The sequence below is a fragment of the Sturnira hondurensis genome, unplaced genomic scaffold, assembly GCF_014824575.4.
Source record: "Sturnira hondurensis isolate 20B ecotype Veracruz unplaced genomic scaffold, ASM1482457v3 Scaffold0006693, whole genome shotgun sequence".
In the NCBI taxonomy this organism is placed as follows: Eukaryota; Metazoa; Chordata; class Mammalia; order Chiroptera; family Phyllostomidae; genus Sturnira; species Sturnira hondurensis.
Window position 1 is genome coordinate 1,015,178 of NW_028079324.1, and position 17,864 is coordinate 1,033,041.

At 37.5% G+C, this 17,864-nt stretch overlaps 1 protein-coding gene across 1 annotated transcript in view; it reads right to left on the reverse strand.

The window, feature by feature from the left end:
* Window positions 1–17,864, reverse strand: part of DMD (dystrophin) — a 1,607,686-nt gene that overhangs the window by 977,583 nt on the left and 612,239 nt on the right. Inside the window, exons 36-38 of the mRNA XM_037050278.1 lie at window positions 16,866–17,036; window positions 3,237–3,359; window positions 658–795 (exon numbers count right to left, since the gene is read on the reverse strand). Of these exons, the coding sequence (XP_036906173.1) occupies window positions 658–795; window positions 3,237–3,359; window positions 16,866–17,036 (432 nt within the window). The remainder of the gene's footprint in view (window positions 1–657; window positions 796–3,236; window positions 3,360–16,865; window positions 17,037–17,864) is intronic.

Below are 17,864 nucleotides of genomic sequence, written 5' to 3' on the forward strand. Positions count from 1 at the left end.
AACTTTACAGGCATTATGATAGAAAAAAGAAACAATACTCTATTCTGCCTTTCCTGCAGAAATCCACGGGAATCCCCTGGGTAATTGAAGCAATGTATTGTCAGTGGGTAAAATGAGATTACCAGCTAGCTCTTCTTCAAGGGCATTAAAATTATTTGGGGGGATTCTTACATCAATCAAATCAGATTCTTAAAGATGCTGAGTTAGTTGCAAAGTGTGACTGTCTTAAGGAAAAAAATAAAATTTATTGAAAAAAAATCAGATAGAATCCCAGCCAGGCCTTATTAAACAAATATTAGGTTACCCCCCAAAAAATGGGACCTACTGTCAATAAAATCACTAAAAATACAGGAAACAGAAAGCCCCCAAAATATAGATTGGGTATTTTGTCAGTTAAGCATGTTTTTTTCAAGACATGTAAAAAAATAACTTGTCTAAGCAAAAAACAAAAAAACCCTTAAAATTGTTAAGCAACACATCTTTCAAAATCAAAGATAGCACTAAAAAATGTGAAATAAAGCACACGGATTGAACAGAAAAAAATGTATTTCTGGTCAGTAATATTCTTAAGCAGATTTTATTTATGCACAATATATTTTACCCTACATATGGAAAAGAAACCACAGGCAAGGTATATTATAATGTTAGCTCTAATACCTTGAGAGCATTATGTTTTGTCTGTAACAGCTGCTGTTTTATCTTTATTTCCTCTCGCTTTCTCTCATCTGTGATTCTTTGTTGTAAGTTGTCTCCTCTTTGCAACAATTCTTTTACAGTACCCTCATTGTCTTCACTCTGATTAAAAACAACAAGTACAGTCTTCATTTCAGTTTTTAAAAAGCTGTACATCGTTAACAGAGATAACAAAACATGTTACTTAAACACCAAGAAAATCCAATTGAAAACTCGCAGGGAATGTCACGATGAGACACCGTGCTCACGGTTTATCTTTACTATGTTGTATTTTAACTTTGCACAGAAGTAAGCTTCCTCCTGCCTAGTTCAAAAGGACACAGCAGACAAGGGGCGTGTAGGCAGATGGGGGAGTGAGACGCTGTATCATTTCAGACCAGTGCTGAATTGCTGTGAAAGCATTCTTTCGGCTTTGAGTTTTCAGTGTATTTTTAGAGGTTTAAAAAGTGTGGAGAAGTAAACGACACTTGTCGTTTCTATCATTAACTAATCCATTCAGGATGATGGACGTGGACGTGTGAGATGGCAACAAACCTCACAATTTCCACACACTCGCTCCTAAGTGAGAATATTTTGTTTGGAATGTGCACTCATTTCTAATAATCTCTGCTTTAAATAACCTCAATGCCCAAATGTATGACAAATATTAGGGTATTAGGAAGAAATGATATGTCACCCTGCTGTCAAATGCTGCAAATAATTTCTAAAGATATGTCATACGTGCACGTTATTGTTTAAAGAAATACAAACAATGGGTATTCAAATTCAGTTTAGAAAAATGGCTTTAAAGATTTTCGATATGCATTTCGCTTTTTAAACTCCAAAAATATTTTTACATTATTTACCTTGAATTAACATTATTTCAGTCAGGGTTGGTCTAATACACTAGCATATGTGGCCATGTAATTTTTCACATCTAGTTTCTTATCTTTCCATTCGATACATAAAAACTTTCTATCAAGGAAATTTACCCTTTAAGGCACTCTGATGAGCTAAGAATGACAAATACTAGACAATTTTTTAAAAGTCATATGTATTTAGATGTTGAAATGCATAGTGTACATTTTAACTTCCACGCACAACTAAGAAACTGCTCTTTTTTTAGAATAAATGGGATTTTTACTCGAGATTTATCAGTTACTAGTCTACTGAAATAACGTAACAGACATGTACAGGGTGGGCCAAAGTAGGTTTACAGTTGTGAGTACATGGAACAGAGTTTGTTCTTTAGTATTGTATTATTTGGTATTGTATTATTTTCCATAAGAGCAACTATAAACCAACTTTCTGCCCACCCCTGTATATTTATAGTATGTAAAAGACTTTATTTGTTTTAAGATGTCTTTGAAAAGTCTGCAACATTTCCTAGGGCTGAGGCCAAAACAAAAATAAACAAGAAAAACTCCCACTTCGTGTCTTTCCCTGCACCAGGTGACAGCTATTGGGCACATGTGGTGATCGGCCCAAGAGGCAAGCAGCACCCTTTTTCACCTCAGTGCCTTCTGGTTTCTTCGTGGACTTGCAGAAGAGATAGCTGTAAGTCAGCTTCTTGGAAAGCCTCCTCCTGTCTTTCTTTCCATGAGCTGAGTGGGCAGGGCCACCGAACCCCTTGCATGGGGAGGACTGACTCAGGCAGCTCCCGGAGGAGGTCAGACATGATAGCAGTGGGAACTGAGATGGGTGTAAACAGCTCTCCTATTGCAATGAATATACTGCCTTTTGCTGTCACTTTCAAGTATTGTCTGAGAAGTCTCTAGCATCGGTACATGTCGGAACCCTCTAGCGTAACAGATGTAAAGGTTAAGAAAGTCTTATTGGTGATGGCTGTGAAAGAAGGGACAGGCAAGTGTGAAAAGAAGGTGGAGGGGGGAAAAAGTCAGTGAAAAGGGATGTGACGCAGAAATATTCAGGCCAGACAGAAATGTACAAGACAGTCCGAAATTAATCGGGATTGAATACGGATGTTATGCATTTGGGAACGGCCTGCGTGGTTACATTTGTTTACTCCCATGAAATAAGCAGCATAAACTTATATGTATTTTAGACACACATTGTACTAGTTATTCAATGTTTTGGCAAAAGCACTGCGGTGAACTTTGATCAGCAATGTTTACAATGTTTTTATTGTAGGCCATTGCCCCTTCTCTGAAATAAATGTTCTATTACGAAAAACATGACTGACACAAAATATCAGCCATCAATAACAGTTGAGTTTGTTATTAAATTTCCAGGTTATTTTCTGATTTGATTCTTTTTTCCCCCATTACATTTTATCCTCTGAGTTTGAAAAGAGTACAGGTCAAAGCAAAATTGCTGAGCTATTTATTAGAATCTGTAAGTGTTCCTATATGACCATACTATATTGGCATGCATAATCCAAGTTCAACAAGAACACTCTGCATTTCTAATAAATCATGAGAATCACAAAATGTGCAAGGTATGGCCTGAGAACTTAGTTGGAGACACGAGTTACAGAATTTCCTTCCAAATATGTATTCATTTTCACTCCTAGTTCATTCACACTTTTCTCACAACCAATTTACCATATCTTTATTGAAGTCTTCCTCTTTCAGATTCACCCCCTGCTGAATTTCAGCCTCCAGTGGTTCAAGCAATTTTTGTATATCTGAGTTAAAGTGCTCCAATTCCTTCAAAGGAATGGAGGCCTAAAAAAAAAAGATAGTGCTAATTTAAATTAAAATGACTTTTTATTAGAAACATAAACCAAAAAATACATTTGTTCAACCTCCTGTTGCTAAAATAATGACATGCATTACGTTTCCATATTATACTTCATGAAAGGTTTGAAATACAACTGGGGAAGTACCTGAGGGTGCCAATAAAGACCAACACTTCACATCATCAGAGCTGAACGCACATGCAAGACAAGGCAATTTATCATTCTGTTTCTTCAACAAAAGTCAATTTCCATATATTTGACTGGGCTAATTGTTAATATTCCCAAGCTGAATTTGATCTTCTTTTAAATATTCTAATATAAATACCATTTGGGTAAATATGCCTTATCAGAAATTGCCTCATTTATCAAGTAACAGGAACCTTGGCTGGAAATGCAGAACTGTTTCCTTACCCTCAAAAAAAAAACACCCCAAAACAAAAAAACCCAAACATGACAATCGGCTCAGATATTTCAACGGACATTTTTAGCATGGAGAAAGCATGACGGGCATGTTCTCATAAGACAAACTATGCCATTAGCTAGACTTAGAAATGCTTTCTTTCATAGCACACCACGTCTAGATAAATAGAACCAGAGTATTTCGCGTAAAAGGATCTGAATCATATGCTTTCAAACCTTACAAACAACGCAGTTTCTTTAATTTTGAAATTCATAATGAGCCCAGTTGCAAACAACTTGAAAACATCTTGCTCCTCTAAAGAAACCACTTGAAGAGGCCTGATGTACAATAATGTATTGGAAATCAAATATATACTCAAAACAGCAGGCAATATTGAATTATAAAAGTTCAAACAGTCAACAAAATAGGCTATTGATCTTCGCTCTGTGCTTGGTTTCTCTGCATGAAAACATCAGAACGTATTGTATACTTGATAGCTTTTGAACTCATAGATGCCATACTGAAACCTCATTTTCTCATGGAAAGAAGCATTTTCCATCTGTAAAAGGGATTCAGGATCAAGCCCCAGTGGCCTTATGGCAGGAGGACTGCATTTATCAAGTGTGTTCCGCTCCTACTCCTCCCCAGCCATACTTGTGCTTTTTCTTTATTAGCAGAGGCATCTTCTAGAGGACAATAAGAGTACATGTTCAAGGAAAAAAATATCTCAAGGTATTTAGTCACCGATGAACACTGAATAATCGACTGCTATTTACCAGGGCATGGTTGTCACATGCAATATGAATAAACGCTTGTCTTCTAGGCACTTCTGCAAGTGCCAGAAAGGATTTCTGGGCTCTTTTTTCAAGTGACTTACTTTCAGTACTAGTGTTTACATGCTAATGATTATTCGTAACTTGAAATAGATATTAGGTTCTTGAACCAGTGCAGAATAGTGTTTGAAATATGATGAAAGGATGTTTTAATGTCTGTGTGATTAATGTACTTGGAAATTTAAAAATCATCTCTTGTTCAAAGTACTATAAAAGCAAAGTGATGAACGGTTTTTGTAATAATAACTACAGGAAATTAATGTGGTGGTATTTTGTGTTATTGAATTGTGATTCACTTGCTAATACTGAATAAGAGTGCCCCCATTGTTCTACACCATTTTGGTTACTGCTTGATGATAAGTAATGTTACCATCACTTTTACTGACTACTTGGATGTCAAAATAACGTGGCTCCATCTGCTTGTTTCTTGTTTTACTCCTATACCCGCCTCGCCTCTTAGCTCATCCTCTCTCCACATACTCAAATACAGTGGTTTCCGAGGCTAGAATGCGGGCCTCCGTACCTTTCTCAATTTCCCTTTCCTAATAAATTATACGATCTTCCAAAACTTAACCATAACTTTCATAATATCTCCCAAATAGTCATCTTGAGCTGTGACTTTTCTTCTGAATTCCAATCTACATTCTCCAACAGCCAGCCGAGTTCCCACTTCAAGTTCAACATGTCGAGAAATTAGTTCATTACCTTTCTGCCAAATTGCTTGCAACACCGACTTCCCATGTTCTATTCATAGATGGCCATTTCCCCCAGTCATTTAGGCTTAAAATGTACATTGTGTCATTTTTTTCAACACACCACCCTAATGGCCAATAGATATCAAATAATTGTCCATTCATTCACCAGGACCAATTTGCTTTCTATTCCCAGAGATACTCTCTCTCCTCTCCACACACAGGAGTTAAGGCAATAACATCCTTCCTGGGGTCTGATCTTCCCACCTCCGTTCTAGCCTGTGCACTGTGATCAGGGCAACATCCTCCTGAAACGTGACTTTCATTATGTGGTTTCTCTACTCAAATAGCACAAGTAGAATAAAGTCCGCATTCTAGCCTGAGACACCCCGCTTCCGCTAATCTTGCCCCCAAGGACCTAGCTAGCCATTTACGAGGACTCCTAATAGCGATCTTTCCTGCAAGTCTACTGGTGAGCTCCCGCTATCCGCAGAATATGCCCAGTGTTCTGGCAAAGAGCCTAAATTCCTAAATGAGAATGCCCCAGGTGAATCTCAATTCCACCATTTACTCACTGATGGAGCCAGGACAAGTGATTTTTCCTCTTTGAGCCTCCGTTTGCCTATTTGTAACAGAAGAAGAAGACGACCATCTACCTCCTGGGGTTGTTAAGAGGACCCAGTGTATTACAACAGCATCTGATGTATCATAAATGCTCAACAAATGCTGGTTATTATTTCCTCTCAAAACTTATGCACCACCTGACATGCAATAAATACCCAACAAATATTGGCTCGTTTTGTTGCCTCTCAAAATCAGACCCATCCATCATCTCAGTTCCTCTTTTGAAAACTTACTTTTTACCAAGGATAAAGTAAACGCTCGTGGGCACGGTAGTTTTATTTTACCAAGGCATCTGATGAGCTCATGACATTCTAATAGTGAACGTGGAGAAACTGACACTCCAGTTTGGGAGACTTGTGTCATCCTGAACAACAAACACTGCTGATTAACTAATCTGCCATTCGCTGCTGAGGGAAGTCTCAAAGAGGATACCACAGGGCTTTGACTTGTCCTGCTCTGGGCAGGAGTTTCCCCAGGCATTATTTGGAGACAAAACAAAATAAAACAGAAACAAAAACAAAGTAAGAGGAATGAGTTCCATGAATATCCCAGGTAAATGAGGAGTTTGTCTGTCTTGTTTAAGCCAGAGTCATTTCTCTTGTCTTTCTTGTTCAACCTAGAATCATTCCTGGTACATACTACGCATTTATGCCGTCGTAGAACATTGAAAAGACCCAAATGATAAGCGCTTCACGTGTGCGTGTATATTAATGTTTGGCCAAATGCTAGCAACAACGATACCAGATGGTACGAAAATAATATAAGCAGATACAAACAGATTTTAGGAAACATTGCTACAAAAATAAAGAACTAATTATTCGAGCAAGATAATGCGGACTTAGTTTTCATTAGGAGTATGCTTAGAGTCCAGATTTCCTGATCAAAGCCTCCTCTGCATTTGTTAAAAAGGTCACTATGCATATTAGGGATCTGAATTAATCTCTGTGGTTCCAAAGTGAGCAACCAGAATCAATGACTAAAATTTAGTTGGAGCCTGAATTTCAGTTTACTGTAGGAACAAATGATCAATGTTGCAGATGTTTTTTCTCTTTAAAATCACTCATTTTAAGGGAGTGAATTTCTCACTGCTGAAAGTATACAATTAGAGGCAGAATGGCGATATATTGGGGTTCATGTTAGAAATGAGAATTTTCACATGAATACGTCTCTGAAATTTTATCAACTTACAGGAAATTCTTTCCTCTGAATTCAAAGGATTTTGTTTGTCCATAGCAGGGCTGAAATATAATGTGGGCCACATATGTAGTTGCAAATGTTCTATTTGCCATATTAAAGATTGAAATGTGGGCTTAATTATAATATATTTTACTGAGCCAATATATCCATACTATCACATAAATTTATAATCAATCTAAATTAATAACACAATTTACATTTACTTCATATTACTTCAAAAGCCCAGTACTTACAGCATATCTTATTTTGAGTAGCCACATTTCAAATACTCAGTAGCCATATGTGGTTCATGGCTGCCTTATTAGACAGTACAGATGGACAGTAACTGTTATAACCATGACATTCAAAAGAGCCAATTGCTCTTTATTAGTTTGTAATATGTTGCAACAGTAGTATCTTACTAGTAGCAGTCAAAATACTTGTGTTTTATTTAGTAAATTCTAGTGAATTTAGAGAATTCATAAAATGCCCATCTCATTCACCTGCATTCAAATATGCTTTCTGAAAGGGACTATTCTGGAAGCCATCTGGAACTAGGAAAACTTACAGCAATGGGTTTGAACAATTGGGTATATTCCAGGAGTCTGTTCTTCATTTGTGTGCAATCTTAGATTGTGTTCCAGTATCTTATATGTGAATATAACGTCGTTTGGCTTTCAAGGGTTTATGCTTTAGATTTTTTAATCCTTAAAGGGGGGGGGTAGGTTCTTACACTGCTTTGTATGTTCCATAGCAAATATAACTCATTTCCTTTGTGCAGAAAAGAAAATATCAATTAGGGGCTTTAGGACATCCAATATATTAATTAAATTAACCAGTGACCAATTCTGTAACGAAAATAAATGTTCCTACTCAACTCAATTATTTTGGCTAAGGTACTGGCCTGTCAGACTAGCCATTGGGCATCTATGTAATTATTATACTCCTGGTTCAGTCACCAGGGGTTGGGAGAATTTAATGCCTTCCTTAACTGTCACTGGTTCACCATTAGATGATGACAATTTTACTATGAAAGGTACTTTTCTGGACAAAATTTAAATGCCTCCGTCTTCGTTGTCTTTGTAATTGGCAATTCTCATGAAACTTTATAAAAGAAATGCATATAAGGAATCATCCATAATTTAATGGCTCACTGTTGAGTAACCCAAGTTGAAAACATATCCGGTATATACTGCCTGCCTTTTCCATTCAGATTTATAGGAAATTATTTCAAGGGGCTGAAATCAATGATGAAGAAATCATCTTCATTATTGTGTGAATTACTACTTCTCTTGACTGTACAGAAAATATCTGAGCACAGAACTAGAAGCACAATGAAATCACATGGTGTTAGTGTGCACAAGATAGGTTTGAGAATACATGGAAACGAGTCAAACCAAAGTTACCGTATATCACAGGAGGAAGTACAAACCAGGCATAGGTTTTGCATAGTTTACTCTTTTACTTACCTTTTTACCTTAAGAGCTTTAGCATGACTGTGTAGTCATACAAAATACAAATAAAGTAAAACATAGGGAAATGTAATAACCAAAAAGAGAGATAAACGAACACAAAAGAAAAAAGAGACAGAAAAACTGAGAAAGACAACACTTTGTTTTCCTTGATTTTTTTAATGTTATTTCAGATTGCCAAACAGCTATGAATTGTGCTTTTCTTTATGCTTTTGGATTAATGAAGTTTAAGGCTTTGTTAAAGTCTTAGCATTAAAGGTGACATATAACAAGTTAACAAACAGTAACAGACTGGTAAGAGCAGAGTCAATTACAAATTGGTGCATAGTATATTGGAAGCATTCAACAGTACTTAGATACACTTTACCATTTTTTAAATGTAAGCTTTCTTTTAGTTAAATATCACTTCCAACGTGCATAGATACACTGATATAATAATGACTGTGTTTACACAGAGAGTAAACATTTGTTAGTATGGAATATGCCATCTCAGTCATCACGATAAATGGCCACTACATTCGAATTACACTAAAATCTAAATAGAAAATAAATAATCCAAGTGCTACAGTTTGGTTTAAAATAGCTCCAAATCTATCAGTCTCCTCTTTCCATTCTCCAGTTCTGAAATTCACTTATCATTACAATGCTGGTAGGGAATAAAATCAAGTAGAAATAAGTCCTGGAAACTAACATGAATAAACTCTCAAGGACCAATAACATCCTATAATACAGAAAAGACATACTACTGATATGCTATGAAGAGTTATTAAAATCAAAATATCTGGAAAGAAAACTTACAAAGAGAAATAAGCATATTGAAAACATCTATATAGAACAAAGATAATCAGATAAAGTGGTTTATAGATTTTCTCCCATTCACTCACTTAAAATTCATGAGAGTAAACACCAAGAAATATAAGAAATAATACTTAAAAATAAAGCAAACGGAACAGGACGGTGACATTTCATTGGCTACATTCTTTTGATGCTAGGTAAGGTATTGTTTTATCGTTGACGCAGTGAGGATGATAAACATGAAAACATGTGGTATGTTTCCAAGTCTGTGAGGCTAATTAAAGAGCATTGCTTAGTACATCCCTATTGGTTTTGCACTGGTGAGATTAATTTCATGCTCACACTTTTCAAAACTGGATACAAAATATATTGATTGGTCAAGATACCAATTGGTATTTCAAGTATCCGCCTGTTGTCTACTTCATGTTAGGTACAACTTGATTATTTCTCTCCCTCATGATTACTTGAATTTAGTAGTAGCAGTTGAAATAGAAGTGGAAAGGATTTAACTCTAAAATATATGGAGAGAAGGGTGAATTAAAAGCAAAAACATAACCTTTGGGAGAACTTGGTCTTTTGTTATTCCTATTTCCTTTCTCTTCTTGTCTACCCTCTGTTTCTCTCCTAGTTTTATTCTTCGTTCAATTCTTTTTGTTTGGAATACAAATAAGTGTGCCAAGGTCACTGTGTTTTAAGTGGAATTGGACAGGTCTATACTAACATGTGCCAGGCCAACAGATAGCTGATGGGGCAAAGGTAATGAAGTGCACACAGAGTCAGCACGTCCGAGTTGCTGGGAACACGAGGAACTCGCTGGCTCTCCCAGCGCCCTCTAAATATCTGAAAGTCCCTGGCTCGAGGGACGACTACTTTTGCATCTGTTAACTGACTGGGGGAATAACTTTCTTTTCAAATGCATCACAATCAGGAGTCACCAAATAGATTTAATCATTTTAAAGGCCATGCTAATAAGACCTGGTTCGTTCCAGCGCATGACTCTGCTCACCAAACTCAATTAATATCTACTCTGAAAACATTTGAGATGATTACAAAAGGGAATTATTATCAAAGTTTCAAAACAATGAACCTTGCTATAGGAATAGAAAATTCAGATGTGAATAAAAAACGTTGTTGATATAGAAATACTATTGGTAGGTTCATTTCATATTGGCTTCAGTAAAATAAAATTAGCAGGAAGAGTATTACATAGTGCAGGTATTAATCCATGAATATTACTTGTGAGTTTTAGCTGTAATTATTACATATTTGATACTCTATAAATTAATACCTATAGCTCTTTAAGTTTCCATCTATGTAATTTCCTTGTAGAAAGTTTTACTAAAAGTTAAATATAGAACAAGAATAATTTTGCCAATTAATGGATCCTATTCTCTTCTATCAGAGAAAGTGTTTAATTATAAATGAACTCCAAGGGAAAAAAAGATCAACATATTTATATTGATAAGACTAATGAAAATTAGATTTTAATTAAAATGTTCAAATCCAGTAAACATTATTTTGGCAATCTAGGTCCCATTCCTGTGATGTGTTATTATTCACTTCCCACTGGTGTTTAGGAGATCCAAAATATCTGCCTAACCTATCTTTACAGGATTTATACATCACTTTTCACATATAATACTGCTATTTGCCATAGATCAGACCCGCCTATGTGTTTTTTCCTAATATATTCTATAATAAAATGGGAAACTCACTTGCTTTCTCATAGCCGTATATATATGGCTATGAAAGCTTGGTATGCATGAATACCTGAAAGTATCTGGTCCAAGAAAGGATTACTTTTCAAAAAAATTTATTTATCTTTAGAGGGGAAGGGAAGGAGAGAGGGAGAGAAATATCAATGTATGGTTGCCTCTCGTGCATCCCCTGCTGGGAACTGGCCTGCCACCCAGGCATGTGCCCTGCCTGACTGGGAATCGAACCACAGTTGTTCAGTTCGCAGGCCCGCACTCAATCCACTGAGCTACACCAGCCAGGGCAAGAACGATTACTTTTGATCTTCTAACACTAATTGGAGGTCAAAAACTTGACAATAGCATTATGAATATTTATATAAATGATGCTAGATGATCCGAATCTCAAAATTTTAAGGCCCATTTGGAAATTAAAGAAAATATGGTGTATAATGTCCAATGACACATAAATCTTAATAAATAACTAAGACATAAAAAACAAGTTCACCTTTTTTCTAGTTAGTATTCATTGGAGGGTCGATAATTTTTTAACATTTCAGTTCCACAGAAAAGTGAACTATTTCTAAACCTCTAGAAGAGAAACCAATCTAACTAAGCAAGTTATGTATATAAGTTTCATAATATTCTGTAACAAAAAAAAGTAACTGCCTATATTAATAGGATACAGCTAGGACATAGTCTGTGTTAGTCAACATTCCTTTGAAACTAAGTATTACAGTGGGACATATATATATATATATATATATATATATATATCTTGATGCACATTTTATTCTTCTAATTCATATGCAGACTTTCATATTCAATTAGTCTTGAATCCTGAGTCATTTTCAGTTCATCATCTTGGCGCTCATATGTAATAATTTAACTCTAGGCTAGTTCTGCATGGCTCTAGGCAAGTGATTCTCAAAGTGTGGTCCCTGGACCATTAGCATCAATTTCACCTGGAAACTTGCTAGAAATGCACATTCAGACCCCATCCAAGGCCTACTGAGGTCGGGTGGGGCGCGGGGGACGCTACAATTTGAGTTTTAACAATTCCTCCAAGTACAAAGGTTTGAGAGCCACTGCTGAAGACTGTCACATTTTCCCATACGCATATATATATTTATTTATTTATTTGAGACACTCGCTGTTTCTCATCTAGACCATTGCTATGGCTTCCAAATTGGTTTCCCTGTTTCCCGTCATGATTCAGTGGAATTCTCTTCACAACAACTGCTAGACTAATCTTTCAATAGTGCATGAAAACAACCATCAAGAACTCCTCATTGCCTACTGAATTAAGCATAGACAATTAGATTGTTGGTCACGACCTCTGCATACTGTGTCTAATCATCCTTTTCAGTCTTCCGCACAACGAAAGCTTCATGCTCCGTGCTCTATATTCTGTAAGCAAACTGGGCTTACTCTCCATTGAACACACTTGAGCTCTTTCATAGGGTCATCCTGAATTGTTATCTCCGCTACATTACTAGAGTGGCTGCTAAATTTACTCAGCATACACTCATTCTTGGCCTGGTATCCCTGAACATATCTTGCTGCACCATTAAATAGGAAATTCCTTGAATCGCTAGTAAAACGCCTAGCGACGATACAAGCACCGCAGTACCAAACACCGTGACCTGAAATAGTTCATGGCTGGTAAGAGTTCACTCCGATTGCTCCCTCTCCCAAACCTTTCCTTTATTAAATCTTTAAGATCTCCCTCAAATATCATCCCTCCCGAATTGGTGACCCCATCTCCATCTTGGCTTCTTGGAAGGCAAAGAAAGGTAGAGCTGCCTTAAACCACAGGACTAAGTAGTCCATTCATTCTTGCCTTCCTGTTTTCCTTTCTATGCTTCTCTCTCCTGTAACTTTCTTTCCCTGATAGTATCCCTCCACACTATCCTGTTCTGTCACCATGTTCAGATGCCCTAAAGCAGGAGGAGCTGACACATGGTGTCTTTCCCCATTGATTCGGTTGGCTTTAACTAGGGTTCTGCAATGATCACCAATTAATTTTTATGACTCTGACTCTTCCCATGAAAATGGCCATTTTTAAAACTGATTTCATACAGGTTAGGGGGGAATAAGCTTCCTTGAAGTCATGAGCTACTACAGATTGGACTATTGGAAGTGGGAAGAGGTATCATTTCATGTATTTTAAGGGTCATATCGGTGGCAAGCCATAACTTCCCAGCACTTCTTTAATCGGTCCTCTTGATAATGTGTAAAGCTGGTCCTTGCAATAGAAATAGTGAAGACATTTATTCTTGGTCCCAGCCCATTCTAGAAGAGGCTAGAAAGACAAATCAGCTATTTCTCCATTTCCTTTTCTGTCTCAACCTTCAACATGTGGTCATGAGAGTCCAAGTATAAAACATTGGAAATAATTATTGATATTAAAGATTGTTACCTTTTTATATGTATCATGTAACAGTTTGTAGATTTTTTAAATGCACGCTTTTGTTTACCTTAGATCATTTGATTCCAGCCATAGTCTTGAGGTTAAGAGAAGACAGGCATCATCTCACTACATTCCTAGGTAAAAATGGGGCTCTGAGAAGTAAATGGTCACATCCAAGATCTCACTTGAAGCCAGTTTTGTGCCTTGAAGTTAAGAACTTCGCATTATATTATTCCTCACTGACAGCTAAAATTAACACTGCAGGAAGCTGCATCTAATGGACCAGTTCTCAGCTCATCAAAAACTAGGACCCCATGCTCACCGCTTTCTGGACTTTGGAATTCCTACCAACACACAGTCCCTGCGGGAGACAGAGGTTTTGTATTCTTCACAAACTAGCGAACGCAGGCGTTGTTCCTGAGTTTCGAGATATATTTTGGCTCTAGTCAATTGCCCTTTCCAGTTGACCTTTAAAATGCATCCTGAAATCAGTTCTTATGCTAAGGCTATGTTCTATCCATGTTCTTTCCCGACCTACTTTTCTTTGTTTGTTTTTTTTTTTTTAATCACTATGAGTTACCCCCTAGGCTATTCTCTTAAGTGAAACCTACCCATTAACTCAACTCTAAGAAGGATGTACCCCAACCCAAACCTACTTTGCCTGCTACGATAGGAACCTGACTTCGAGATCAAAGGCCACGCGGGAGAATCCCAGCATTTACAGCAAATATGCAGGCAAGTCCTTATTTTACTTGTCCTATTGTATCAACAAAAGATCATTGGATGGTCAAATTCTAGAAATACCAAGGCCTAATCCAACTGATTAGTCCCAATTGTAACTAATCTAATCCAGAAGTTTTACACCATTTCTGTGGACATGACTGGTCCCCTCCTGAACCCCATCATATAGGAAAGAGAACGAGAAAAGGGCAGGAATCCTACCATCGAGTAACTACGTTATCCATTCTTAATTCATTTTATACGTTCTTTTCTAAATAACAACTTCTTTTAGGGATGACAAGATAGCTTTCCCTTTAAAAACTACTAATCTGGTTCATCCCCTTTATTTTAACAAACAGCAAAATAAAGTCGCAGAGAAAGTACATGTCCCACCTAATGCTGACCAACTTAGGTCTAAAATTCAATCTTCTATGTACACTGCCTTCCTATTACACTATGGCGTTGCTGGGACTCACCTGACTCATTCGCTGAACAAACTAGTGTTAAGTATATTCTACGATTGTGGTAAGTATTTAAGTTTGTGCTGTAAACAGATACTTTTAAAGTGAGTATCGTTTACATCTCTGTATATGCCCACACTCACTAGCACAATGGAGACTCAATATCATTCGTTGGTGAAATGAATAAACAAACAAAGGTCAGATATGCCTCAGCTTCATGTTTGGGGTTTCATGATGCGAGAGCCTAATTACCTCTTCAAAACCTCCAAATGGAAAAAAAAAAAAACCCTCCAAATGGGGTCACTGTTGCATCCAATTGTCTTTGGTCATTTAGAGAAAGAGGAGTACTTAAAAAGTACAACTCTGATGGTCTTGTCAAGGAATACGTAATTGAAAATACTGACTGAAAATCCCTTAGGCCTTTCTTCAGGGAAGACAATGAACGATGTAACATCCAGCGGCTTGCCTGATGCATGGTACCTGAAAGTATACGAATCCACAAACGTCGCTCGGCCACGCTAAGCCGGCTACTATTGGTGCAGGTTGAATTCCACTCGTGTTTCAAAATCTACAAATCACCATCATGTGCTATCTTTTTCTTAAGCTACTGTTGACAGAATAAAGAAAACAATGCCCTGCTTTTCTCTTAAATATTCGATTGCTTAGTGACATTTTATATGCATATACAGTGCGGGGGGGGGGGCGGGGATAAAAAACTTAGTAATGAAATATTAGCATTGGTTTTTACATGACTGGAATAAACTTTGGTTGTTCTGAGCCTTCAGGCTCTAGGGATACCTCTAGAAGTAAATACAGCTGTCTCTTTCACCCACGGAGTGAATTCTTACACAAAACCAAGTATGCCTGTCGGATATGGTTTCTGGTGAAAAAGCCATACTCAATACATAAATGTATAGAGTAAACTAGTTAATTTCAATATTACAAAGAAGAAACAATGAATTAAGGTAAGCTCATATCTTTCTGCTCTGGGTGAGCGTTGAAGGGTACCCATGTTTGATGTGCATGAAGCACTTCAGCCCTATCACATTTCCATATATTTTACACACTCCTTTAATTAGGTCCAATTATATGTTACAGGGATACATCATAATGCCTTAAAAAGTGAAGCAATGTAAACCATGCTAGTATTGCCTCTCTGTATTTATAAAAATAGTCTTTCAAATGTATTCTCCTGTTTTTGCAGGAATCAAAACTTACCTGCCGTATCACATCGCATTTTTGCACCGATAGTTCAATAACGTTCTCATTTAAGATGACCTCTAGCCATTATATGTACATGTGAATACATATGGTTCTTTTACATACATTGCTCTATTTAAAGGCATATCAGATATACTGAAAACTGTGTCAGACTATAGTTTATACATGTGGGAGGAATTCCTTGCATTCTGACATTCCCCGAAAGAGTTGGAACCCTGTAACACTGTATTTGTAGTCTTGCATGCTGCCTATTAGATACGATTTTTGTCTTTATTAAGTGCAATACAGAGGGCTGTCATGCAAAAGTTCCATATCCCCTGTGTCTCCACTACATTGAGTAAATAAAAGTAGACAAATAAAACTTCAAACATCGCGATACGTCAGTGCCAAGGACTTGTTTTTCACGGCGTGAGCACGTCATTCTGGCCTGATGGAATTTTGTCACAGTAAGTATCGGTGACTAGCAAGAGCGGATTTGATGCACACACTTACGCACACGTGCACAGCCACTGGGGAGGTGTGAACGCCCTAGATCATGCAGGGGACGTGCAAGGCCTCGTTTGGGAGATTTGATCCATATTGCACACAAGCAATGTTGTCTCTGGCAAAATACATCAGTCGCGCTTTCTTAAAATGGCTGCCTTTTGTGCTTTTTGTGATTGTTGGCCTGCAGCATGCTATGTGTTACTTTTGCTGTAGGCTACCCCTGAAAGTTCGTATGTAAACCAGTGTAGAATGCAGTTCCAGAATACCTGTGGCATGAAAAAGAAAATGACAGAGAGAAAGGGAGAAGGAGGGGACAGGGCGAGAGACAGAGAGACAGAGAGATCTCCCATGATATTCAGTGATAAAATTTCCTGAAATACTTTTTGGCCTTCATTTTCCTTTTGGAAACCTCGCTGTGGGGGTTGCGTGGCCCCTTCAGAGTGCTGTGCAACCTTCGCAAGAGACCATTTATGATTAGTTTCCACCTTGGCGCAGGTCTTCCTACCTTTCCAGTCTTAATTCTGTGAGAAATGGCTGCGAATCGATGGTTGAGCTCTGAGATTTTGGGCTCTACTACTTTCCTGCAGTGGTCACCACGGTTTGCCATCAAGTTTGCTGCTTGGTCACGCGTGGAGTCCACCTTTGGGCGCATGTCATTCATTTCAGCCTTTAGACGCTATATTCCATGAGCAAGAGATAGGGCTTAAGGTTAGCAATCAAATGGAATTGGCAAAACAGTGAGAGAGCGAGAGAGAGAGAGAAATCGCAAATGCAGATATAAAGAAGAAAAATGCAAACTCCCATAAAACAGGAATAAAATAAGAATGTACATGATCTCAGGAAAACAGGTAGCTGCCCTGTCTTCCGGAAGTCTGACCTCTGTTTATTTAAATAATGTACTTAGTTTGAGAGTCTCAGGAAGATCAAAGAATGTTTTCCTGACTTTTCTATGCCTCCTGCCACAACCACAGCATTTTATATCTAGTCTGGTTTTATCTTATCTTTACTGAATTGCATAGCTGTGGGACCATTTTAACATATGCTTTAAGAAGGAAGTAGCTGAAAACCAATTTCTTGTTCTTCTGGGTACTTTGGAGTTCCCTTTTGTTTACCGCACCGAATGCCTTGGGTAAAATGGATTTTCTAACCACAGGGATGCTGCTGCGTCACAGAGGGAGCGATGGATTGCAGGAGGCGCTGGCTAACCCAAAGGGTCACTGACTGCAAGCAAAATAGCTCAGTTCCTATCATTCCGAAGAACGTGAAGGAAGTTTACCACAAGATGACATTCCATAACTACATATCAAGGTCAAAGGGAAGGCAAAATAGAGCGCAGGCAACTGTGTCTATATGTCTTGGGGATAGCCTGAAATACACTGACAGGTTTTCATTAAAAAATTGTAATCCTCGGAAAAGATCAATTGCATAAAAAGAAATGAATTGCATATATGGCAAGAATCATGGTTTAACTATTCTTCAAATAGTAACCTGTTAGTCAAATAGA